The following is a 26,254-nucleotide window of genomic DNA, read 5'->3' on the forward strand; positions in this document are numbered from 1 at the left end:
GCCGCGCTCCGTAGCGGCCCCTCCCCGGCCCCGCCCCATTGGCCGCGGCACTTCCGGCGGCGGTTGAGGCAGAATGGTGAGTGTGTGAGGGGCCGGACGGGCCGTGTCCCACCGGCGCCGGGAGTGGGGGAAGAACCAGGGGGCCCTGGACTGGCGGGCGCGGAGTAGGGCGGAGCGGAGCCTCCTGCCTTTTCCCCTGGGCCCCGCTGCCTGCCTGCCTGCCGGGCCAGTGCCGAGTCATGGCCCCGCTCTGGGCCGCTGGGGCGGGGGTGGCTGAAGCCGGCTGTGGTGCCCCAGGGCAGCGCCGTGGCCTCCCGGAGCGGCTCCCTCCGCGCTCCTCGTTTCTCCCCAGCTCGCAGAGGGGCCGCAGGAATCCCTAGCACCAGCTGTACCATGGGGCGGCTGCGCTGCTGGGTCTTGGACCAGCTTGGTTAGGTGACCTGATGAAGGTTTAGCAGCTTGTCAGAGCTATGCCAGCCGGCACTGCCGCCACCCCAGTAAATCCTTGCCTCTGCCTAACTCGAATCATCACAGCTGCCACCACACTCATGCTCTCCCAGACTCACATACGCTCTCCCACTCGATGACATGAATTTGCTCACAGATTTGCCTGTATTTTGTTTAGCTTCGTTAAGGTGCATCTTTCTGTGTAAGTCTAAAACTGGAGGTTTAGGTGTGCTTCCTGTGCCAGTTGCTTTCCTTCGTTTGGGGCTCACCTTTGTTTTCCTTTAGGGTCAAAGTCAGAGTGGCGGACATGGCCCTGGGGGTGGCAAGAAGGACGATAAGGTAAGTAATGTAAGGTGAACTGCACGGGGATTTCAGCAGTTCATAGCTCAATTTGTGTTATCCTTGTTTCATCATATTCTGCTATCTGAAATTCACTGTTTTACATTTGCTGAAGTAGCTGAGGTTCCCTAAATATCAGTTGCATATGCATGTTTCAGGGGTCCCATGGTTTATTTAAGAAAATAGCCTGATTTGTTCAGTGTAATTTTTTTCTTATAATATGTGTAGACTAAACTGCAAAGTACAAACTTCAAACCCTTAGTTGTTCTGCTTTGATGTATAAAGACACTGCAGTAAGTTCCCACGCTGTAGTCCTGGTACAACAGAGCGAGTGGGGATGTGCATGAACAATGTGAACCTGGAAAATGTAAATGAGTTGCCTTAATATGGTTTATACTAATGCAGAATGCAGTGGTGCCGCTGTCTGACAGCCACAAATTTTGTGACTCAGCATCCTCTTTCAGAGAGGTGAAGATGACTTAAGTTTCAGCATTTTGTGACATGACTCTGCCAAAGTTTGGAGAATGAGAAACTTCATTTATTTTATGGTAGTTTGCATTTAAAGGGAAAACTACCCTACTACTACAGTCTGGCTGTGTGATTGCTTTTTTATCATCACTGTTCTGATTACTATTTGATGATTTGACTTCAAAGGATAAGAAAAAGAAATATGAGCCCCCTGTTCCAACCAGAGTAGGGAAAAAGAAGAAGAAAACAAAGGGACCAGATGCTGCCAGCAAACTCCCACTGGGTAAGCACACTTCTTTTTCTTGGTTCTCCTTCTAATGTTACTGCAATATTAGGGGTTAAGTCTCAAATGACAAAGCCAAAAAAACAAAGGTTTATTTAGGTAAGGTTACCATAAAATTGTGGTATAGAGAGTATCTTGGCAATTCTTAACGTTTTCTGAGGAAAAAAAACTGGAATGCTCCAGAGTAGTACCGCATTTCAAGAGATGCTGTTTTGGAGCACTTTAGACACTTTGGGGATGTTTCAAAGAGCATGTATGTTTGTATACCTGGCTTTTTGAAACATTACAGTTGTTACTTCTGTCCATACATAAACACTGGTGAAACTGAGCATTTAAAATGGCATATCCATTGACACTAAAATTGGAGGAAATAGAATAAGAAATACTAAATTTTACAATTCCAGGGTTTCAGGGTCTTGTATGTATTTCAGGTGATCTACTGACCGTTCCTTCCCTGAACTGATCTACTGGATTATAATGTTGACTAGGTTGTTACTTGATTAATTGGAGGGGACTATTTTTATACACTGGGTAGCTAACTTCTTATAATCTGTGGGGTGTTCTTATTTTTCTGCTCTGTTGCCAAAATACTGAAAACCATGCGAGAACTCAAACTCATGCTGTAGACCAGCAGAGAGTTGTGTGTGATGAGATATTGGAATAGTAGTCAGCATGGCTTCTAAAGTCTGTAGTTCATAGCTATCCTCAATGTGCTGTTAGCTTGCCTATTATGTTCTGGGAGTATTGACTTTTTCACAAATAAAGTAACTGAAAACTGTGTAGTGATTATTTAGGTTTTATAGAAAAACTTTTTTAATACACCCAAACATTGACCCCAGTTACTGTTAGATGAACACATTTGTAAGAAAATGTAGATAAAAGTAGGCTATAAGTTGGTGTAGCCCCACTGAATTTTAATAATGTAAAATGTGCACAAAACATTTTAAAGTAACTACAGATTTTTATTTTAGGTCATTTGTATTTTGAAAAGTTTTGAGTGGGTGGATTTCTTATCTTCTCTTGGTGATGCAAGTGTCCATAATAAGGCAGAGTGTCTTGATCAGTAAGAATTTGGCCGAGAGTTTCTACCAGTGCGTTATTGAACAATTTCAATAATGTGTTCCTGGGCACAAATACAATCATGCATTCTAATGGGACTTTAGGTAAGCACAAGAGAGATACCAACCACCAACTATTAGCGCTGACCTAGTAAAGGGGCACCTGGAGGGGTTGGATGTATTTAAGTCAACGGGCCCTGATGATCTTCATCCTAGGGTACTTAGGGAAATAGCTGGAGTCATAGCGGATCCACTGGCGCAACTGTTTGAGCACTCGTAATGCTCAGGACAGGCCCCAGAGGATTGGAAAAGGTCCAATGTGGTCCCTATTTTCAAGAAGGGAAGGAAGGAGGAACTAGGTAACTATAGGTTGGTTTGCCTCATCTCTATCCTTGGCAATACCTTTGAGAAAATTGTTAAGGATCACATTTGTGGGGGACCAGCAGGTAAAATAATGCTAAGGGGCAACCAGCATGGGTTCATAATAGGCCGATCCTGCCTGACTAACCTGGTTTCTTTTTGCGACTGGGTCTCAAAATGCTTGGATGAAGGAATAGAGGTAGATGTTATTTACTTAGATTTTAAGTAAGTAAATAGTGTTGCACCCAATTCTTATAAATAAACTAAACAGCTGCAGTGTAGATTATTAATTACACAGTCCAGTGGGTGGAAAATTGGCTTATGGAATGCACCCAGAGAGTGGTGGTGGATGGATCTGTTTCTACCTGGAGAAATGTGGGCAGCAGAGTCCCTCAAGGCTCTGTCCTGGAACCAGTATTGTTCAATATCTTCATTAGTGACTTGGATGAGGGAGCAGAGGGCACCCTATCCAAGTTTGCGGATGACATCAAACTATGGGGGGAGGTAAACAAACTAGAGGGCAGGGAGCGAATCCTGGTGGATTTGGACAGTCTGGGGAAATGAGCAGAACAGACTAGGATGTGATTTAACAAAGATAAGTTCCATGTGTTGCATTAGGGAGGAAGAATCGTCAACACTCCGATAGCTTGGGAGGTACCATTCTAAGTAGCACAACTGCGGAAAGGGATCTCAGAGTCAGCGGCGGCTCCAAAATGAACATGAGTCACCAATGTGATGAAGTAATAAGTAAAGCTAGCCACACTCTTTCTTACATAAGGAGGTGATACTTCCCCTCTATGCAGCACTGGTCAGGCCGTAGCTGGAGTATTGGGTCCAGTTTTGGGTGCCACGCGTCAGGAGGGATGTGGATAACCTGGAAAAGGGTCCCGAGGAGGGCCACCTGTTTGGTTAAAGGCCTACAGAAAAACCCTATGAGGACCAATTTGAGGGGCCTGAATCTATTCAGCCTCCACAAGAGAAGGCTGAGAGGTGATCGTGTCACCACCTACAAACTCATTGGGGTGGGAAACAGGGGATATGATGTTTACCAGGGCGCCCATCGGGGCAACTAGAAACAATGGCCACAAACTGAAGGAAGAGCAAATTTAGACTGGACATCAGGAAAAAATTCTTTACAGTGAGGGTTGCCAAAATATGGAATACACTTCCAAGGGAGGTGGTGTTGTCCCTTTCCTTGGAGGTATTTAAGAGGAAATCGACAAACACCTGGCTGGGGTCTGACCCCAGCACTCTTTCCTGCCCAGGACAGGGGGTTTGACTCATTGATCTGATAGGTCCCTTCTGACCCTGAAATCTATGAAATGTATATACCATGTCTAACTGTGGGTCTAAAATACATAGCTTATTCTTTTTTATAGTGACACCTCATACACAGTGTAGACTCAAATTGTTGAAATTGGAGCGCATTAAAGATTATCTCTTGATGGAGGAAGAATTTATCAGAAATCAGGAACAGATGAAGCCTTTGGAAGAAAAACAAGAAGTAAGTTTTGAGGGGGTTATTACTTAGTAATAAAAGTGATACTGCTAACCTAGGCCTTTAAAAATAAAATTCAAGCATTATAAATAAGACAATTCCCAAATACTTGCAAGAGAGACTTAAATTTATAAGCCAATCTAAATGTGTATTTGAGGTTTATTTTAATTTTTTGCTAAGGTGTAGAAGATACAGCCTCTTACCCAACTGATATTTAGTTTACAATTAGAGAATGAAGTTATTTTCTGGGAGACTCATGGACTGAGCCTAGGTACAGTTCATCATAGATGAAGCAACAATGATGATTTTGTTCATGGGCCTCTGAAAGTGGAATTACATCCTAGTGGTACACTAATAGAGATTTTTTTGGGTCTATACCAATGGCTGATTTTTAAGGAACTATATTGGCTGATACCAATCCGATTCTGATAGGCAGTTCTGCAGTGTGGAGACCAGCGTCAAGCTAGTAAGTCTGGTGTGGGGGAAGGTGTGGAGGGAAGGAAGGTGCATGGGGGGAGGCACAGATCAAGGCCCCCATGGTGAGGGAGGGAATAGAGATGGGGCAGGCACAGGATGGAGCCACAAGTGGCTTGTCCAGGCGGGTGGGGGTGGCTCCTGCTGCTGTGTGCACCTTGGGAGGGCATGGGGGGCATGTGCCCCAGATCTGCATGGGGCTAGGGCTGGGGTGGCGGTGGACTCTTCCCCAAAATGTGCCGTGGCCCCCCGCAACCCTCCCCTTCCAGCACCACTGCGTGCCCTGAGAGCAACACAGCCCAACCCCCTGCCAGGAGAAGCTCAGTATTGCCCCAGCCCACCAGCCTGCCCTTGCTCTGTGCAGTTCTGGGGACATTCTCCTCTCCCCTTGCCCTCCCAGGGTATGTGCAGCAGCATGAGCCACCCCTATTCTCCCCACAACCCAGACAAGCTGCTTGCAGCTCTGTCCTGTGCACTTCCATGCCCAGCTGAGCAACGTCTGCCCTAGCCCTACTCCCTCCCTCACCACGGGGGGGGGGCCTTGATCTGCCCTCCCCACGCCCCTTCCCTTCCCTTCCCCCACCTGAGACTTACCAGCCAGATGCTGCTTTCCAAGCCACTGGGCTGTGCTTCTGGCCATGTGCATGCTGTGGCTACATGTATGCATGGGTCACTTACTGGCTACATCAGGCGAAAAAAAACAGTTGCTGATTTTGTCAACTTTCCCTGTATCAGTGCTGATATGATATGGGAGCAATGTATTGGTGCACCTCTATTACATACTAATGGCCATTCAACAGGGAAAGGAAGGAGCGTGCTAGACGCATGCATGTTCCTGCAGCATGGTACTCCTGCTTTTGTAGGCTTTAAACAGATCCTATAGTGGCCTTGCTTTGTGCTGCCAAGGACAAATCCTTGTTGCTCCCACAGCAGAGTATGATACTTTTAAGAGCTTTGGGGTCTGTACTCTATTAAATAGGTATACAAGCTTTTATTTCAGTGTCTGTTGAATGGACTGTATAACTTAGTAAATCTCTCTTTCCTCCTCATGCAGGCTCTTTTGCATGTAGCTTAAAATAGTAGGGGGCATATTCAGCAGAAGCTTTTCTTTCTGTTCTTGATTATTGCTGTTTTGTTGCTCCCAGGAGGAGAGGTCAAAGGTGGATGATCTGCGAGGCACTCCGATGTCTGTTGGCACCCTAGAAGAGATCATTGATGATAATCATGCTATCGTGTCTACATCGGTGGGTTCAGAGCATTATGTTAGCATTCTGTCTTTTGTGGACAAGGATCTGCTAGAACCAGGCTGTTCTGTTTTGCTCAATCATAAGGTAAGTTGTCTTTGCAATATGAAGACATGGTACAAGTTTTTAGTATTGTTCTGAACCAGCCTTTGTTTAGAATCTGTTATAGGAGTACCACAGTAGGGGCTCTAAGACTATGCTTCATACTGTATGAATGTATGATAGGTTTCATTCTGGACTTGTAGCACCATTCTGTCTGCAGTCTTGCTCTCCAGTAACTTATTTGATTTATGTACTGCCCTGCCCACCAGAAGCTTAGAACAGCTCCTAATAGGAGAACAGAATACCACATTAAACGGGAAAAATGCTTATAAAATGGGAGAAAACCATAAAGCAGAAACCTGCTAAACAATTTCCTAGTCTGGCTTTACTTGTTAAATTCCTGTGCAAATAGGAAGATTTTTACAGTGCTTCTAAAAGATGTCTGGGCTTGGGCTGTGATGGACTTCAAGAGGGAGGAGTTCCAGAGGTAATATTATATTCTACTTTATTTACGTTTGATATTATTGCTTTGCCTAGGTTCATGCTGTGATAGGAGTCCTGATGGATGATACAGATCCTCTAGTCACAGTGATGAAAGTGGAGAAAGCCCCTCAGGAGACGTATGCTGACATTGGTGGCCTTGACAATCAGATTCAAGAAATTAAGGTATTCAGATCTATTAACTTATTAAAAAAAGAATCTTCTAAATATCTGTTACGATATGACCTTGAACATGTAACCATAGGACTCTAGTGCATCTGAGGTCTATGTGCATTGTTCATATGCTGCTTTGAATGTTTATTTGATAAATCATATATACATAAATTCAAACAAGTTTGCTTTTTAAATTACCAGGTTACTTATCAGTACCCAATCCTGTATGCAGCAAAAAGACCAAGTCTTAGTTACTTTGGGATCTGTAACAGCATTGAGTTTTATGGATTTATGAACATCTCACCCAGAGCATTGCATTAACATGGTAGGATGAAAGGGCAGGAGGCAGTTTAGTTTTACAACTAAGCCATCCTTTTCAGAAATGACTAATGATTTTGGGTGTCCAATATTGAGCCACCTTGAAGGGTCCGGATATTCAGAAAGTGTCCTTAGAAAATTAGATTTCTTTAAGACAACTCAAAATCACTGTCTGTTTTCAAAAATATCAGTTTTAATGCTTGATAACTACTGTACTCTTGTTTAATCATCGGATAATTGAAGTGTTGTCTAATGCTTAAGGCACAGAATTGGGAGTTAGGAACTCTTGAGTTCTATATTCAGCTCTGATGCTTACTTCACATAGGGTCTTATGCTGGGCACCTGTTCTGCCTTAGGCTTCTTATCTTTCAAATGGGATCTCCTGGGTCCCTGATTCTAGTCTCCTACTATCATAGGCAGTTGCATCTCACAGTGCCTTTCAGGTTCTATTTTAAAGTGAATTAGAGTTTTTTGCCTTCACTACTTCTATTGCAAGGCTGTAATACTCAATATCCTCACCAAATTCTTCTGAGGATTAGTCAACATTTGTAAAATTTTCAGTGTTTGTTTTCCTTATGCTGCAGGAGTCTGTGGAGCTTCCTCTAACTCACCCTGAGTATTATGAAGAGATGGGTATAAAGCCACCCAAAGGAGTCATTCTGTATGGTCCACCTGGAACAGGTACCCTACATTTCAGTAATATTCAGTCTGCTCAGTTTGTCCCATTAAGACTTTAGTCACTGAGTTGTAGTGTGACATTAATTTAATTTAATATTTGCACATTAGACTTGTCTCATCTCAATTTCATGAATATTTTTTTCTTAAAATGAGCAGTTTTGGCTTCAAACTAACCACTCTACTGCTTTGAAAATAGGAAAAACATTATTAGCCAAAGCGGTGGCAAACCAAACCTCAGCAACTTTCCTGAGAGTTGTTGGCTCTGAGTTAATACAGAAGTACCTAGGTGATGGTCCAAAACTTGTACGTGAATTGTTCCGTGTCGCTGAGGAGCATGCACCATCAATTGTTTTCATCGATGAAATTGATGCCATCGGTACAAAGAGGTAGGGCCTTGCATTCCAACTTTCATGTTGAATGTTTTTTGTTCTGACAAGGACGGTAGGAGAGTTATCTGAAATGCTTCCTTTTGGGGGAGCTAGTATTGAATTTCTTCTTTAAACAATTTCTTAAGGTAAAAAATGTACAGATTTTTCCACTCTTTATAGCAATGAAAGAAGTAGTTGCTACAACGGGTGGGCAGCTATTAGTTGCTACAACCGGGGTGGGCAGCTATTAGTTGCTACAACCGGGGTGGGCAGCTATTAGTTGCTACAACCGGGGTGGGCAGCTATTAGTTGCTACAACCGGGGTGGGCAACTACTTTGGGTGGCAAGCCGCTTCCTGAGTTTCAGCAAACCATTGAGGGCTGCAAGGGTTAGCCCTGCACCCTGGTTGCCATCTTGGGATTGGAAGTCCTACCCCCTAACCCCTGACTTTTGCCACCAGAAGTCCCTCCCCTTGCTCCCAGAAATACTCCTTTCAGCAAGGGGGTTTGCCATCTTGGAACCAGAAAAAAATACCAAATTATATTCTAAAAATCAGACTTACTACAATATTTATTAATTTCATTTAAAAAAATATTTTTGTCCTGATTTACATGCGTTTGTGTAGTGTACATAGAGGTGATAGTATAATAGCTTAAAATGAAGTGAGGCGCAGGGCGGGGCACAGGCCAGCAGGGGCTGTATGGAGCTGGGCTGCACCAGCAGGGAGAGCGGGGAGCTAGACCAGCTCCACAGAGCCCCCGTTGGCCCGGCCCCATTCTTCTACCACCCTGCCCTGGGCCCCCACCAGTGCTGGCAAGGGCCCTGCTCTCCCACCCAGCAGTTGCGCTCTGCGTGCCAACTCACTGCCCCTTCCCCCTGCCTACCACAGTGATTTCCTCACTTTTCCCCTCTGCCTGCCAGCTGCTCTGGCACCACATGATTCCCAGCTGCATCGTCAGGACTGCAGGAGCTGGTCTGGCCTGGCCCTGAGGACAGGAGTGATCACCCATGGTCCTTTTTTCCCCCCCTTCCCATCTGAATTTTCCTCCAATGCAGGGAGGTGTGAAACAGCCTTAGGGTCTCAGGCCAGAAGCCTCTGCTAGGCACAGGCTTCTGGCTGGGGATGGGGAAGGTCAGGGGTGGACTGGTACTGGGTGGGTCTTGCTGTTGTGGCTGCATCTTTGACACTCAGCCAGGGGCAGATAAATATTAATTTTCTAAATTTTTTTAGGGGCCCTGCAGGCTGGATAGAATTAAATTGACACTCCCCCCCCATAGTTTGATGTCATCCTCAGCTGTTGCTGTAAAATACGCTGTCTGTGACTTGAATCAGCATGAGCACAGACATCCATTTAAAGGGGCCCTGTCAAACTTGAACTGTTGGTATTTGTATTCATCAAAGTTCAATCTGAAAATAAGATATGAGCTTTTAGGGCTAATGAAAGTGGGAAATTTGTTGCTATTTATCTTCAAAATAGGATCATTTTCTGATGCAGTGGTGCCCAACCTTTTTGCTCCAGGCCAAATGGGCACTGCCTGGTCCATCCATGGGGCAGCCATGGGGCAGCCGGGGCCCCACCCAGCCATTATGTATTATGTAGGGCATTGCAAAAAGTAGAGCCCTCCAGAGGTCCCTTCCAGCCCTGCTTTTCTATGATTCTATGCAGACTCTCCCAGAGGGGTATGACAGGCTGATTCAGCAGAATGATGATTTGAAAATGCATTAATTCCAGAATTAAAAAAAATAACGGGTACAATTATTTCTTAGGAAGGAATCAGCTAAGTGTGGGACATTCAACCAGAAGTTATTGGATTACATTCAGTAATCACTGGGAGACATTCAGCCACCTTCTTTTTAGAAGCTTCAGATTCAATGTTTGTAATGCAATGTTTGTTTGAAATGCATATGGGAGCCTCAAACTTGACTCATTTTAAAAATGTATTTTGAAAGAGTTCCTTTTAAATAGTAAGACCAGCATTTAATAAAATAAATCCTTGTGAACTTTTCTTTTAGTAATTTCCTTCTTCCCTCTGAAAACAGGAAAGTGTTGGTATGATATAGCCCTGTTGACTCTATTTATAAGCTTCATCACCATTAAGGGAGAAACTGACTAATTATGCAGGGAAGGTAGTGACTTTCAATGTTTGTTTGGTTCGTTTGATTTATTTTGGTTGGCTGGGTTGGTTTTTTTGTTTTTTTTTTTTTTAGCATTTTGTTTGTAAATCTTCCCTTCCTGTATTTTTAGTAGTTACAGGTACATCATTTAAGACCAATGTGATTTCTAAGGTGTCCCTTTTAAGACTGTGTCTTAGTCCATCATGTGCCCTGTTGGGCCCAACTATTACAGTAACTGAACTATTCTCAGTGCTTATAGCTGCATACTTTAATAATGTTCCTTTATAAACCCAGTAAAGCCTCTGCTACTGAAGTGACATAGGCTTTGTTTGTAAAGGAAAGTATATTCTGTATAGAGTTACGACATTTAATTTGATCTGCTCATATTTCCTTTTTCAAAGATACGACTCAAATTCAGGTGGTGAGAGAGAGATACAGCGTACAATGCTGGAATTGCTGAACCAGCTCGATGGGTTTGATTCTCGTGGGGATGTAAAAGTAATTATGGCCACAAACAGAATAGAAACCCTGGACCCAGCCTTAATCAGGCCAGGTAAGAGCCTTTTTGTTCAGTCATGTTTATTGTGAAAAACTTCTGCTCCATGCTGCTTTATGGTGTGTTTGAGAGTAACAACTAGTGTTTTATGTCTGTTGAAGTTATTGGCTGGGTGGCAGATGGAGGATGGTTTCTGCTCCATTCTCAAGCAACAAAATGTAAATTCTGACAATGTAAGAGCACAGAGAGAAGGATACTTTTGGTTTTATGAGAAATGGTACATTATTAATGGAGCAGAAGAGCACATGTATTATTTTTAATGTACCGTGCTGTTGCTTAGTATGGATGTTGGCAATATGTGCTGACTCGCAGAGCCACTTGATCTGACCCATCGAGCTGGAAGGCTTTGCTGGAGCTAGGGCCTGGCAGCTGGAACCTACACCTGCATTACCACTTCTCCCACCTTCCCCACCCCACCTGCATCCCCCCACTTCTGGCTGCAGTGCAGGTGCAGCTTCCAGCCAGTAGGAAACTGAGCTGGGGCTGCAGTCAGAAGAGGGTGGAGGTAGGCAAGGAGAAACAGCAGCAGGGTGGATGCAGCTTCCAGTTGCATGGACCTGGTGTGGTTCTCTACCAGCTGGAGGCTGCAGCTAAGGGGTTACTGGGGAGAATCAGTGGCAGCAGCATGGGTACAGATCTCAGCTGCACTTGTGCCCCAAGTGCTAGGGAGACTGGAAAAGCAGCATCAGTAGAGCTCCCAGTTGCCTGGTCCCATCACGGACAAAGGCGAACCCCTCTCACTCCTGATGCTACCAAAGGCATCAGATCCATGCCAGACTGAAGCCAGGTTGTTCCAGCCCACAGCTTGCAAAGGTTGCTGGCCCCTGGCTTAGTACTTAGCCACATTCTTAAATGCTTTTTCATATTTTCTGACCAGCGTAGTATATTCATCTGCAGAATGTCCCTGTGGGGCAGAGAAATACTGTTATCCTTAACGTTACAGGTAGGAAGTTGAGGCTCAGGGTTTGGGTCAACTCCTTGAAGGCCTTCATTTTATTTTCTTTGACCACAAATCTAGAACCTGCCATCATGTATGCTCTGGGGCATGCTGCTTTATTATTTAAAAAGAAATCAGCTATGCAAGCATTCATTGATTGCAAACATATATGAAGTATCTCGATAACTTGGAATTAATTCCCAGCTAGTGAAACATGAAATCCATTTGAGAATTTGTATACAGGTTTCCCTTGTGTTATGCTGTTTTTCGCGTAAGTGCGAATTCGCACATATGGAACCGTATAAAGTGAGGGAAACCTATGGAAAGTAATTTCAGAAGTTTAAAAATAAATAAAACCTGGAGCCTCACCCAAGTAAGCTAACTGGTACAGGACTAGCAGAAAGAGTAAGAGATATGGGTTTCTTCAGCTAAAAACAGACAACTAGGGGCTTGATTCACATTTAAGCATTTTGTTTCAGCAAACCCCAAACCTCAGGGACTAACAGCTCACTGGTCCACATTAAATGCCTATGAATTATTCAAATTAACACTGCTTCAGAAGAATCGCATCTACTTCAACCTAATTGTCATTTAAGCCTAGCATGTAAACAGCTGTCTTGATGCAAGTCATATCCCAGCTTAATTAGAGCCTCATTAAACTGGCTAGCTGTTTTTAGCCTTTGTTTCTTAGTGATGCATTGTTTAGTTTTTAACCTTGCTTTCCTTCACCCACAGCCAAATGAGTGTGGCAGCCTTCAAGGAATGACAAAGGACAGTCTAGTTTTGGTGGTATTTAATAATGGGGAGTGGAGAAGACTGAGGCTGAAAACAGACTTTAGGATTAGTGCTGGGGCAGATTGCCTAGGACTTTGACTCCCATCAAAACAGGCTTGGAACAGTCTTTACATGCACAGCTTGAAGAACAAGTAGCACAAATTAGCCCCAGTTGTCTTGGCGGAAAACATATTATCTCCATACCTCACAGGTACTTAAAGTGAGACAGTGGGGTTGTTGTCTGTATGGTCCCACAATAAAAGGCTTTGTGTGGAGCTAGGGAATCTGATGTCTGTTTTTCACAGGAAATTGAACTGGTGATTATTTGGGTTGGGGTTCCAGTTCAAGCCACCAGAAATAAAACTAGGGTTTCATTACTGGTTTAAACAGATTCAGATCAAATTTCTTTCACACAGCATAGAAGAAATTTCCTAATTTTGTTAACTTTAGAATAAGAATTAGGCTTTTAAAACACATTTTAAAGCTATAAAACTTATTTAGTGTTCTTTGTTTAACTTGACTGCACTTTACTTCAACTTTACATGACTGGCAGGGTTTTTTTGTTGTTAAAACAATTACTTTGTCATAAATAGTTTGTTTGAATGATCTAAAATAACATCTAATATCTGCTCTGTCATAATTGACCTCTGTGCTGATAGAATAAATTGGAGGCCTTAATATTCTTTCAGCATTCACTTGTTACCAAAACTGTCATTACCATTTTTGTCATTTGAAGCAGTTCCAGCCTAGCATTTTTTTTTGTGGTGTTCCCAGTATTTTAATGCGTCTTCCTTCTTACTGAGACATGGCTCATCTGCAAATGACTCAAGATATGGCCATATCTTTTGGTGGGCTTTCTTTTCTTTTTCAGCTCTTTTTCTCCAGAGCTTTTACCAACTTTAAGAAGAATCCAGTTCATCTGATCTTTCACTTTCAGACATGTGTGCCTTGAAATCAGTGATATAGAATCAAACTTCTGAATTAAACATTTCCATTTTTGTCCATGTATTAATTAAATGAAATGTTACCTTGACTTCCCTTCTGACAAAACGACTGATATCAAGGAGAAGATACTATTTTCAAGCAGATTTTTTCTCTTAGTTTTTCATGGAAGCCAATAAGGACTAAGCTAAAGGGTTTTGATTTCATAGACATTAGGGCTGGAAGGGACCTCGGGAGATCATCGAGTCCAGCCCCCTGCCCAAAAGGCAGGAAGTCAGCTGGGGTCATAGGATCCCAGCAAGATAAGCATCCAATTTACTCTTGAAGGTGTTCAGTGTAGGTGCTTGAACCACCTCCGCTGGCAGACTGTTCCAGACCTTGGGGGCTCGGACAGTAAAGAAATTCTTCCTTATGTCCAGCCTGAAATGGTCTTGCAGGAGTTTGTGACCATTCGACCTCGTCATCCCTTGGGGCGCTCTGGTGAACAGACGTTCCCCCAGATCCTGGTGGTCACCCCTGATAAACTTATAGGTGGCCATCAGATCACCCCTGAGCCTGCGCTTTTCCAGGCAAAAGAGTCCCATGGCTCTCAGCCTGTCATCGTAAGATCTGTTTTCCTGACCTCTGATCATGCGCGTGGCTCTCCTCTGGACTCTCTCAAGCTTCTCCACATCCTTTTTGAATTGTGGAGCCCAAAACTGGATGCAGTACTCCAGCTGCGGCCTCACCAAGGCCAAGAACAAGGGGAGAATGACATCCCGGGATTTGCTCGAGAAGCATCTGTGGATGCACGCCAGCATTTTGGTCGCTTTACTAGCCGCAGCATCGCATTGGAGACTCATGTTCATCTTGTGGTCAGTGATGACCCCCAAGTCTTTTTCTTCTGTAGTGCTAACCAACGTAGCACTGCCGAGCCTATAAGGGTGCTGCAGGTTTTTCCTCCCAGGGTGGAGAACCTTGCATTTTTTGGTGTTAAACACCATGAGGTTCTCGTCTGCCCATTTGCTGAGCTTGTCCAGGTCAGCCTGGATCACCCGCCTATCTTCTGGCGTGGATGCTTTGCCCCAAAGTTTGGTGTCATCGGTGAACTTGGCCAGTCCACTCCTGACTCCAGTGTCCACATCGTTAATGAAGATGTTGAACAGTATGGGTCCCAGGACAGAGCCTTGAGGGACCCCACTGGTCACAGGGCACCATGACGAGTGACTGCCATCAATCACAACCCTCTGGGTCTGACCACGAAGCCAATTTCCCAGCCAGCGGATCGTGGTGGAGCCAAAGCCACAACTGGGCAGTTTGGCCAAGAGGTGATCATGGGATACCAGATCAAAAGCTTTTTTGAAGTCAAGATATATGACATCAATCTCTTTCCCTTGTCCAGGTGATAGGTCACCTGGTCATAGAAGGAAATGAGATTGGTCAAACAAGACCTACCCGCAACAAACCCATGCTGGCTATCCCTTAGGATGTTAGCCTGGGCCAGTCCCTCAAGAATGGCCTCCTTAATAAACTTTTCTAAGATCTTCCCCAGGATAGAAGTCAGGCTAATGGGCCTGTAGTTAGGCGGATCCACTCCCCTCCCTTTCTTGAAGATCGGCACCACATTGGCCTTCTTCCAGTCTTCGGGCACTACACCAGAGCGCCAGGAGTTTTCAAAGATCTGTGCCAGGGGCTGGGCTATGACGCTCGTCAGCTCCTTGAGTACCCTGGGGTGCAGGTTGTCAGGGCCAGCTGACTTGAAGGCTTGTGCTGTTTCAAAATGGCATTTTAACCAAGCACTGTAAAAGTTACCCATGTTGTGTGATCATACCGAAGACTCTCTTTGTTGTTATTTTAAAAGGCTTCGGCGCAATTGTTGCGCCTTTGGTGGCATTCCATTCTGCTTCTCTCAGTTGAAGCTCATGGTTTGAGGTTGCCATATCCTGACAGAAGCCTCTGAGCTCCAGCAGTTTGTCAGGCATGTCATAAGTTTGAATGCCATCTACTTGGACAGTCTTGGGTATTTTGACTTTAATTTCCTAATTATTACCTATGTTATTGGGCTTCACAATTTTTAACATACAGATCAAGCTTTGTGAAATAGATTGGAAATGAAATGTTCCTTCAGTGTATCTTCAGCTGCAAGCTGCAGTGTATGGGTAGAACAGCCAGTCCCCCTCAATATTACACCAGTTGCCTCGGGAGATGCATGAAATCTACCTTCTTCAAGCATCTGAACCAAATTACTGTAAACTTAGTTCATATCTTCTTTTTTATAAGAATCCTCAGGCAGTACTTTTTCTGTTTCCTTTTCATTCTGAATTTGTTGTTCTGATTTCTCTGTTTCCTGGGCCATGAGCATTAACCTAACTGCTTTCAGCATGTTTGCTCCATTATCTGTTGTCATACTATATTTTGTCTGTGTGATTCCATATATACCAAGAACTTTAAGAATCAGTGATTTTTATATATTCAAAAGATTGTTTCTCTGTCATCTTTTTCATTGCAAGAGTTTGAAGAACAATTTTTTCTGCAATAATATGATGAATGTTAATCCCTAAAAGTGATCAGCCAAGTTGTATGATGTTATCCACTTCCAACAAAATTAATGTTCCCTTTAATTTCTTTTTTGGTTCATTCCTGAAAGGTGCCACTTACGTTGCCACCAATCTCCGGTATTTGCAGTATTCACTGTAAGTTTTGTTCCCAAGCCTTCTAGCATAAGGTCAGCAATTCTGCAAAATCCTGAATCTTTGTTAACTGATATGGCCTTCCATTAACAGTAAGTAATTCTAGGCAAGCATCCAGTAAGGTAGCTTCATCCATTTTTATTTGTAATTACCTTTGTTTTTGACATGGAATCCAAAGTAGCTTATGTTGTAATTGACTTCTTCAGTATGGGTTCCTCAGGATTGCATGCATGTCGTGGGGGTTATTATTTTTATTCTGTATTTCATCTCTTTCTAAACAAAGAAAGAGAAACATCATATTCCTTGGGATGGTGTCTTTCAGTGCTGCCAATCTGAATGCCACACTAAGAGGCAGAGCGTCATCTTGAAATAGAGTATGAGGGCAGGGGGTGGGGAGTATCTGCTGTGGATCAGGCTCTAGTCCTAGCTCAGGGGTGGGGCTAGAGCCACAGCTACAGCCTGTCCCCTCTACCCTGCTGCTGCTGTGCCCTGACATCTCTTCCCTGCAGCCTCTTTCCTCCATCTTCTCCCCAATATGGCCTCTGTTCCTCTGCCTGCCCTTCTCCCTCCCCCACTTACCCTTGCTCTGTGCCAGCAGGCTCCATCCATACTGTAGCCTGGGGCACAGAGCACAGCCCCAGCCTGGCCTGATAGCAGGGACATGCAGCCCACATAGCTGCTAAGGGAGCTGTGCTCCATGCCCCAGGCTACAAAAAGGACAGAGTGTTCCCACACAGAGCAAGGGGAAGGGGGATGGCAGAGGCTGGGGTGGGAGCAGAGGGGAAAGGGGAGTCCACAGCTGCAGTGTGGGGCCAAGCACAAGCAGGGGGCCAGCTGGTTGACCTCCCCATACCACCTGCCCCTCCCCCCCCAGGCAGCAGCGGCTGGTGGGCAGTGAATTAAAGACAGTTCTTTAGTGATCAGGTTCTAAATGAAAAATTATAACAAAATTATATGTTTTTCTATGTATAGAATCTAATTATTAGGGGGTTGTTTTAAATTCAGGGTCCTCTTAGTTTTCATAGATTTCGTAGACATTAGGGCTGGAAGGGACCTCAGGAGATCGAGTCCAGCCCCCTGCCCAAAGGGCAGGAAGTCAGCTGGGGTCGTAGGATCCCAGCAAGATAAGCATCCAATTTACTCTTGAAGGTGTTCAATGTAGGTACTTGAACCACCTCCGCTGGCAGACTGTTCCAGACCTTGGGGGCTCGGACAGTAAAGAAATTCTTCCTTATGTCCAGCCTGAAATGGTCTTGCAGGAGTTTGTGACCGTTCGACCTCGTCATCCCTTGGGGCGCTCTGGTGAACAGATGTTCCCCCAGATCCTGGTAGTCACCCCTGATAAACTTATAGGTGGCCATCAGATCACCCCTGAGCCTGCGCTTTTCCAGGCAAAAGAGTCCCATGGCTCTCAGCCTGTCATCGTAAGATCTGTTTTCCTGACCTCTGATCATGCGCGTGGCTCTCCTCTGGACTCTCTCAAGCTTCTCCACATCCTTTTTGAATTGTGGAGCCCAAAACTGGACGCAGTACTCCAGCTGTGGCCTCACCAAGGCCGAGTACAAGGGGAGAATGACATCCCGGGACTTGCTCGAGAAGCATCTATGGATGCAAGCCAGTGTTTTGGTTGCTTTATTAGCTGGAGCATCGCATTGGAGGCTCATGTTCATCTTGTGGTCAATGATAACCCCCAAGTCTCTTTCTTCTGTAGCGCTAACTAATGTAGCACTGCCGAGCCTATAAGGGTGCTGCAGGTTTTTCCTCCCAAGGTGGAGAACCTTGCATTTTTTGGTGTTAAACACCATGAGGTTCTCGTCTGCCCATTTGCTGAGCTTGTCCAGGTCAGCCTGGATCACCCGCCTATCTTCTGGCGTGGATGCTTTGCCCCAAAGTTTGGTGTCATCGGCGAACTTGGCCAGTCCACTCCTGACTCCAATGTCCACATCGTTAATGAAGATGTTGAACAGTATGGGTCCCAGGACAGAGCCTTGAGGGACCCCACTGGTCACAGGGCACCACGATGAGTGACTGCCATCAATCACAACCCTCTGGGTCTGACCACGAAGCCAATTTCCCAGCCAGCAGATCGTGGTGGAGCCAAGGCCACAACTGGCCAGTTTTGGCCAAGAGGTGATCATGGGATACCAGATCAAAAGCTTTTTTGAAGTCAAGATATATGACATCAATCTCTTTCCCTTGTCCAGATGATGGGTCACCTGGTCATAGAAGGAAATGAGATTGGTCAAACAAGACCTACCCGCAACAAACCCGTGCTGGCTATCCCTTAAAATGTTAGCCTGGGCCAGTCCCTCAAGGATGGCCTCCTTAATAAACTTTTCTAAGATCTTCCCCAGGATAGAAGTCAGGCTAATGGGCCTGTAGTTAGCCGGATCCACTCTCCTCCCTTTCTTGAAAATTGGCACCACATTGGCCTTCTTCCAGTCTTCGGGCACTACACCAGAGTGCCAGGAGTTTACAAAGATCTGTGCCAGGGGCTGAGCTATGATGCTTGCCAGCTCCTTGAGTACCCTGGGGTGCAGGTTGTCAGGGCCGGCTGACTTGAAGGTATCCAGCTTCTCAAGGTGTTCCTTCACGAGGTCAGCATTTATGGAGGGTAGGGGATCCCCCTCACACAGATCTCCCTGTCCCATAGCAGGCATGGGCATCCCGTGTGACTGATGAAAGACTGATGCAAAGTACCTATTTAATAGGTTGGCTTTTTCCTGGGCGTCAGTTGTCAGTTGCCCCATCTGCTTTAGCAGGGGTCCAGCGTTGCCCTTGCTTTTTCTCCGGCTCCCCACATATCTGAAAAAGGACTTTTTGTTGTCCTTGATGCCTGAAGCTAGTTGGAGTTCAGTTGGAGCGTTGGCTTTCCTGGTTTGCTCCCTGCAGGACCGGACCAGCGCGGAATAATCCTCCTTGGAGGTGAATCCCATCCTCCATCCTTTGTAGGCTTTCCTTTTTAGCCACAGGAGGTCCGCTAGGTCCCTGGAGAGCCAGGGGGGCTGCTGTGCCTTCTTGCTGCCTTTCCTCCGTGTTGGAATAGATTTAGCTTGTGGATTGAGGATCGCTTCCTTGAGGAGCAGCCACTCTTCTTGAACTCCCATCACCCTGGGGTCATGGTCCCTGAGGGCCTGACCGACTAGCCTCTTGAGCTTGTCAAAGTTGGCTTTTCTGAAGTCAAGGACTTCTGTGTTGCTGACTGACTTGCCAGCTTTACGGCAGATGGTGAAGGTGATCAGCTCGTGGTCGCTGTCACCCAGCTTCCCATTGATCACTACCATATTAGTAGACGCCGATTAGGTGACCCCGTAGCCAGTACCAGGTTGAGCAGCGCTTTGCCTCTCGTTGGCCCATAGACTTCTTGGGTCAGGTAGAGGTCATCCACACACGAGAGAGAGCTTTGCGACCGCTTAGATTTTGCTGAGTGATCTTCCCACGAGATGTCCGGGTAATTGAAGTCACCCATGACAACCAAGGTCCTGGAGCAAGCGGCCTCAGTCAGTTCCCGGGCGAACTCCTGGTCAAGCTCAGGACTTTGAGTGGGAGGCCTGTAGTAGACTCCCACCGTTGTGTCCCCTGTGCCGAATTCCCCACGAATTTTTACCCAGAGGGTCTCTAGCTGTCCATGCCGGTTGCCAACATCAGCTTGCAGGGACATGTAGCTTTCTTTCACATAGAGAGCTACACCCCCGCCCCTTTTGTCAACATGATCCCTCCTGTACAGGGTATAGCCCTCTATACCCATGGTCCAGTCATGGGTGGAGTCCCACCAGGTCTCTGTTATCCCAATGACATTGCACTTCTTTGCACTGAGCAGGAGGACGAGCTCGTCCTGCTTGTTGCCCAGGCTCCTGGCATTAGTGTACAGGCAGGCAAGTGTGCCCTTGGGGGCTCTTCCCTTGCCCACAGATTGTGCCAGGGGTGGTCTCCCTTAAGTGCCTTGGTCCGCTGGCTTTGCAAGGGTCGCTCAGCAGGCCAGCAGTGGCAGTAGTCCCCCCATTCCCCAGCGGGCTTAGTTTAAAGCCCGGTGGAGCAGGTCAGCCAGCCTGGCTGAGAAGAGCCGCCTCCTCCCCAGGGGAGAGAGGTGGAGGCCATCTCTTCCCAGCAGCTCGCTGCCTCTCTTGCCAAAGAGCGGGCTGTGGTCATGGAAGCCAAAGCCTTCCCAATGACACCAGCGCCGCAGTCTTTGCTTCACTGCGTGGATCCTCCTCAGCCCATAGCCCGAGACTGGGAGGACCAACAAAAACACCACCTGAGCTCCCAGACCCCTAAGCCCCGCTCCCAACTCCCTGTAGCGCCTCATGACCTGGCTGGGGGTGCTCTGAGCTGTGTCATTGGTGCCCATGTGAATAAGGAGCATGGGGTAGTGGTCTGTGGGCCGGAGGAGCTGTGGGATCCTCTCCGCAATGTCTCGGATGCGGGCCCCCGGGAAGCAGCAGACTTCCCGGGCTAAGGGGTCGGGGCAGCAGATTGCCCCCTCAGTGCCCCGCAGGATGGAGTCTCCCACAACAAACACCTTTCGTTTTGTCTTGGGGAGAGCGGGGCCAGTAGCTGCGGTCGAGCCTGGGTTGCCTGCGGGAGCTGGCAACTGAGCAGGCTCTGCTGGGGCTGCAAGAGGTGCGAACCTGTTGCTAAGCTCCGGCGAGGGAGGGGCCTTGGTGCGGCAAGTCTTCGGGCCCTTGACCACCTTGGTCCATGCCCCTGACTGGGCAGAGCAGGAGGTCCCAGAGTCCTCCTTAGTCCTGGAGGGAGACGGAGCTCTCCCCTGCGGCTCCCGGGGGAGAGAGACTCCTACTGCCAGGCCCATCTCCTGCTCGCAGTCCCTGATGGCACGCAGTCTCTGGACTGTGGCCTGGAGCTCCTCCAGCTGGCGCGCCAGAGACCCCAGTAGGGAGCAGACCCCGCAAGGGGAGGTGGCCATGCTCCCGGGCCCCAGAGCCTGAAAAAGGGACAGGCAGCCCCCGCAGCCAAGAGCCAGGGGCTCCGTCTGCGTGGCTGCCTCTAAGGTGCCCGATGGGGGGGCCGCAGAGCCCGAGGGGACCCTCGGGGTGCGGCACGTGCCCATCCGTGTCATGCCTCTGGTAGGCTGGCTACGGCTGGGGCTGGCTATGGCTGGGGGGGGGTCGCAGGCAGGGTCTCGTGCCCTCCCGCGCCCTCCCCCGTGCGAACTCCGCGCTAACTCGAGCGCCTGTTTACGCAGCCTGTTCGCGCAGCTTGAGTGAATATGGTAGTTTATCAGAAGAAGATTGCTCCTACTCTTTTTTCTTCCCTCCCCTTGATTTGTGGGCTGGTCTCTTTCAGTTCCGATTCTGTTCCCTTTTTATAGTTCAGAGAAAATGCGCTACAAGAGCATAAAGTGTTAAACACAGTTTGGCCATGGATATTTGAAACTAGATGGTCAATATAACATGAAATAACTGTAAAATAATGGAAATTAAGAATTAAGAGTCCCCTAAGAAAGCAGTAGTAGTTACCAGGGCTGTGCGAAATTTTGCCACCAGTTTTGTTTTGACCCATATAGAAGTCAAAACAGCAAAATCCACAGCGGGGTCAAAACTGCAGGCATGGTAGCCCCTGCTGAGGCCACAAAGCCTGCCAAGTTTCAAGGAGATAAGTGCAGGGGTTTGGGGGAAACTACACCTCAAGCTGTGGACAAGCAAAACTTGGCTCCTTTACGTATGCTATATGCAGGCAGCCTATGAAAAAGTTGATGGGATCTGTTGAACTGAAAGTTAAAGCGATTTGGTGAGATAAAAGTATTGCTGAAAAGCTAAACTATTTCTTTGACTCAGTCAGTCTTGCTGCTGAGGACATTGGGAAGATCCCTACTCCAAAACTGCTTTTTTATCATAAAAATAACCTATTTATTAGGCTTAGATCAGTGGTTTTCATTCTTTTTAGATCTGAGGCACCCCTTGGAAAATGCCAGTTCTTAGTTTTGATTGGTTTTTTTGACAATAGAACAATTATTTTATTGCAAAGAACTTGAGCCAGAATGAATTCCTATTTGAAATCTCTTATCTTGTGAATTATGTTTGCACACCTAAAAGTACTATCATTTGTATGGTACCCCATATCACCCTTGAAAGGATCTTGTGGCACCCTGGTTGAAAGTCATTGGCTTAGTGTATAGCCAAGAGTTCTAAAGTATGAAGCAGCTGAACTTTCAGCAAAAATACATAACCACAAAAAGCAGATGCTGTTCCAGAGAATTGGAGGGTAGCATTTTTTTTTTTACTTATGTTTTAAAAATGCTGTAGGAATATATAGTGAATTGCAGATCAAGTAAGGCTTGCAGAGCTTTCTGGCAAATGGATTAAAACCTGAGTTGAGCACCTAGAAGTGCATTTTATGACAGTCTGACCATTAGTTCCATCTCTAAAGGAAAATTGAGTTTGTTTATTACGTTCTTTGAGTTTATCCAATCAGTAATTGAGGAAGAATTAGCTTGCATAATAGAGCATTCCAGAAGGCCTTAACTATTTAACAAGAAGCTACCAAAGAAGTTAAGTAGTCATTGAGTGAAGGAAAAAGTATTGTCCTGGATCAAAATTGACAAGGAGTCAAACCAAACAACAGGATTAAATATTCATGCCAAGTTTGTTAAACATCTGGAAACAGGATAGGGATTGAGTAATGATGTAATAAGTTGTGAAATGACAGGTTAGTCAGGACCCGAGAGACGCAAAGAGAGGTGAATGGCCAACACATCATTAATTAGGGTTGGGGATTTGCTCAGTCAGATAAATTTGGGTCAACTGACTGCTCAAACATCAGTCAAAATCGTAAAAAAAATTGCCATTAGGTTCAAATAATATACAGAAAAGGCACAATTTTTCCATTAAGTGTGACCAATAACATCATGTTTCTGTCAAGAAAACGACAGAATAATGTAGTGTTTTGTATAATTGCTAAAACCTTTGACCCGTCAGTTGACTGGCTTGCCAACCCTAAATTCAGTATGGGAACATGTTAAGTAGTGCACATTGGATAGGAGAACTTACTCTAAATATTTTTCAGGGTTTTAAATTAAATATAAAAGTCAAAGTGACATGGGTATCATTGTAGTCAGTGATATTGTCTGCTCAGTATGCAGCTGCTGTCAGAAAAGCTCTTGGGATCACAACAAATCAGACAGTGAATAATAAAGAATATTATAATACCATTATGTAAATCAGTCTGGAATACTGTGTACACTATTGATCATGAACACAGCTCCATAGAATGGATATGCAGGACTACGGAAGGTTCAGAGAAGGACAATGAGAGTGATCAAGGGCATGGAAAACTCTCCTTTGACTTGGGTTGCTTAGAAAGGAGGTAAGGGAAGGATGGGGTAAAAATATAAAATTGTTTTGGAAAGGCAGAGTCGCAACATCTAGGCTAGGGACACAAACTACACATAAACCAGCATAAGTGATTGGAAACCGGTTAAAATCGAACGTAACAGAAGTTCAATACAGATAAACTGAATTTGGAGGGGATCTGGAACAGAAGTTCAATAAACCAATTTAACCTAAATCAGTTAAACCTTTATGGATGTAGTACCAGACTTACCCAACACTGGTTTTGGCCATTTTAAAAGCAGTTTATCTCCTAGGATGCTTTGCACCTCCTCATAAACCCCTCCTTGCAGTGTGGGCAGGCTAGCCTTGGCCCAAGCTGTCGCTTCCAGCTGAGCAGGGAGGCATGCTTTAGGCCCCCCTGACTTCTGGTCTGGGCCAGTGCAGGCATGTGGTTGCATTTCTGGAATCAAAAGTGAATTATGTTCACTTGGTTATTGGTCCAATCCATGCAGCTTACACTAGCCTGTGAAAATTGAATTAATTCAGCCTTGGGCTTTTTATGTGTCTGTACTTAGCCCTGGTCTTCCTGCCTCAGAGTGTAACAACAAGGGGACATTCAATGGGAAATTTTATAACCAATTAAAGGAAATTCTTTTTTCCTTTTAATATGCAATTGAACTGTTGAACTTATTACTACAAGATGTCTCTGAGACCAATAACTTGGCAAAATTTAAAAAAGGCATGAAAATTTATGGATATTGGGAATACCAGAGTTGCATAATCAGTAGGAGATTGTATGGAAGGGATATTAAACTTCATCATTCAGAAGCTAGCCAGATCTTTAGGTCTTAACTTGGTCTCTCATACTTAACATTTGCTCCACTTCTGCCTGCTTCATATTCTTTTCACCATCTGATGCAGTTAATGTTAGCCATTATCTCGCAACAGAATACTAGCCTAGATGATCTTTTGCCCAGTGTAGTTTGGCAGTTCCTGTGTTCTCTAGTTAAATGCAACTCAGGCTATCAGTAATCCTTGCTTGTGTGTCATGTCTGTCAAGTGTGGAATACTGCATAAATATTAATAAATCTTAGTTAGTGTCCTTAGTGCAAGTGTGGGGCCTGTCCTAGCACAGTACGTTCTTTCCAGAACATGGTCATGCTGTGTTGACAGGGATGGTGAGGCACCACAAGGAAATTCTAGACCTGAGCAGATAAAAAGCGTCAGTCCACAATCGAGTTCATGTAAACTTCTTTCCATACATAGGACGTATTGATAGGAAGATTGAGTTCCCCCTACCAGATGAAAAAACCAAGAAGCGCATCTTCCAGATTCACACCAGCAGAATGACTTTGGCAGACGATGTGACTCTAGATGAGCTGATTATGGCTAAAGATGACCTCTCTGGTGCTGACATTAAGGTAGTGTGCTAGTCCTGACTGAGGTTTTAAAAGCCATTATGATGAATGCTTAAAAATAATCTGGCATGAATGATGATTTTTTTTGTTGTATAATCTACATGGTGAGTTCCCTTTATCTGCTAATGCTCAAGAAAGGCATGATGTTGTTTGAAGTTTTACTATTTCCTGTGTCATCATTAAGTAGAGGAACTGCCAGAGCCTCCAATGTTTCTCTCTTAGCATTAATGATCTTCATGCACATTTGAATGCCAGTCAGTATTCAGGTGGCATAGTAACCTTTCCAGTTTATAAAGCTGAGTAGTTACTAAAACTCTATTTCTAATAGCTGACAGGGGAGCACTATTAGATAATGCTGAAGCATTTTCATTCAGAAAATGGAAATCATAGTAAAAACATTTTATGGTAGCACAAAGGCCAAGCAAAAAGATGTACATAGCCTTTATCGTGTCACAGATGCCCCAATTTTGTGGCTTCAGTGAAGGTGGTATTAATTTGTGCAGCAATTTAGCAGCAGGTGTTGGTTTACTTTATGGCATAAGAATACCAGCAGTCCAGAGCTGCCTGTGATCTGGACAAGCTGCTGCCCCAGCACAGGTGCTCCAAAGGCACACCTGGGAGTTCCTGTGCAGGACTGGGCCCTTTGAGAAAACTGATGCTGCAGGAAGACAGGCAATGTAGAGTGGGACAGCAGGGTACCCATGTTTTACTTCATAAAGTAGATCTACTGTTCCAGGACATTTATTTGGTGACACCTGTTTCTAACTTCACTGTTCAGTTTCGCATCTGGTCTGTCCTAGTATTTTGCTTGCACTGTTCAAATAAACTTGTGAATATCACTTTCCCTCTTTGACAGGCAATTTGTACAGAAGCAGGCTTGATGGCTTTGAGAGAACGCCGCATGAAAGTAACAAATGAAGACTTTAAAAAATCTAAAGAAAATGTTCTGTATAAGAAACAAGAAGGCACCCCAGAGGGGCTTTATCTTTAGATATTCTTGCCATACATTGGGACGTCTCACATTCTGAATACATAAAGGAGGTGATAAATATTCCACATGCTTTGAGCAAAGCAAAAAGCTTGTCACAGCCTCTTCAAGCATGTAGGATGAAGTTCTGTTGGACTGTATTTAATTTTAAGTCAGTGTGAAACATCTTATTTCCCAATAAAACATTTTGTTTCAGAATGGATTTTGTTAGTGAATTACCTTGCTATGGATTTTTAGTGAATTACCTTGCTAGTACTTCAAACTTAGCAACCAGCTCAGTTCAGAGCCGCCTGCTTTATCACTAGATCTGTAGAAGAGTTCAGAATTTATTTAC

General features: G+C 45.2%; 1 protein-coding gene across 1 annotated transcript; it reads left to right on the top strand.

The window, feature by feature from the left end:
* On the top strand, window positions 1-26,118 carry PSMC1 (proteasome 26S subunit, ATPase 1). The gene is made up of 11 exons (XM_090033894.1): window positions 1-76; window positions 733-786; window positions 1,441-1,537; window positions 4,335-4,459; window positions 6,073-6,258; window positions 6,751-6,879; window positions 7,770-7,866; window positions 8,060-8,249; window positions 10,749-10,900; window positions 24,781-24,935; window positions 25,789-26,118. Exons 1-11 carry the CDS (start codon window positions 74-76, stop codon window positions 25,921-25,923), a joined length of 1,323 nt encoding a protein of 440 aa, XP_089890020.1. The 5' UTR covers window positions 1-73; the 3' UTR covers window positions 25,924-26,118.
* The last annotated feature ends 136 nt before the right edge of the window (window positions 26,119-26,254 follow it).

The sequence above is a fragment of the Crocodylus siamensis genome, chromosome 2 (genome assembly GCF_052110815.1).
Source record: "Crocodylus siamensis isolate JL-2025a chromosome 2, ASM5211081v1, whole genome shotgun sequence".
Classification (NCBI taxonomy): domain Eukaryota; kingdom Metazoa; phylum Chordata; order Crocodylia; family Crocodylidae; genus Crocodylus; species Crocodylus siamensis.

Excerpts from the sequence above, each read along its gene's own strand:
- PSMC1 (XM_090033894.1), top strand. Across the intron at positions 787-1,440 it reads GTGGCAAGAAGGACGATAAG|GATAAGAAAAAGAAATATGA; the intron begins GTAAGTAATGTA and ends TTGACTTCAAAG. Across the intron at positions 8,250-10,748 it reads GATGCCATCGGTACAAAGAG|ATACGACTCAAATTCAGGTG; the intron begins GTAGGGCCTTGC and ends CCTTTTTCAAAG.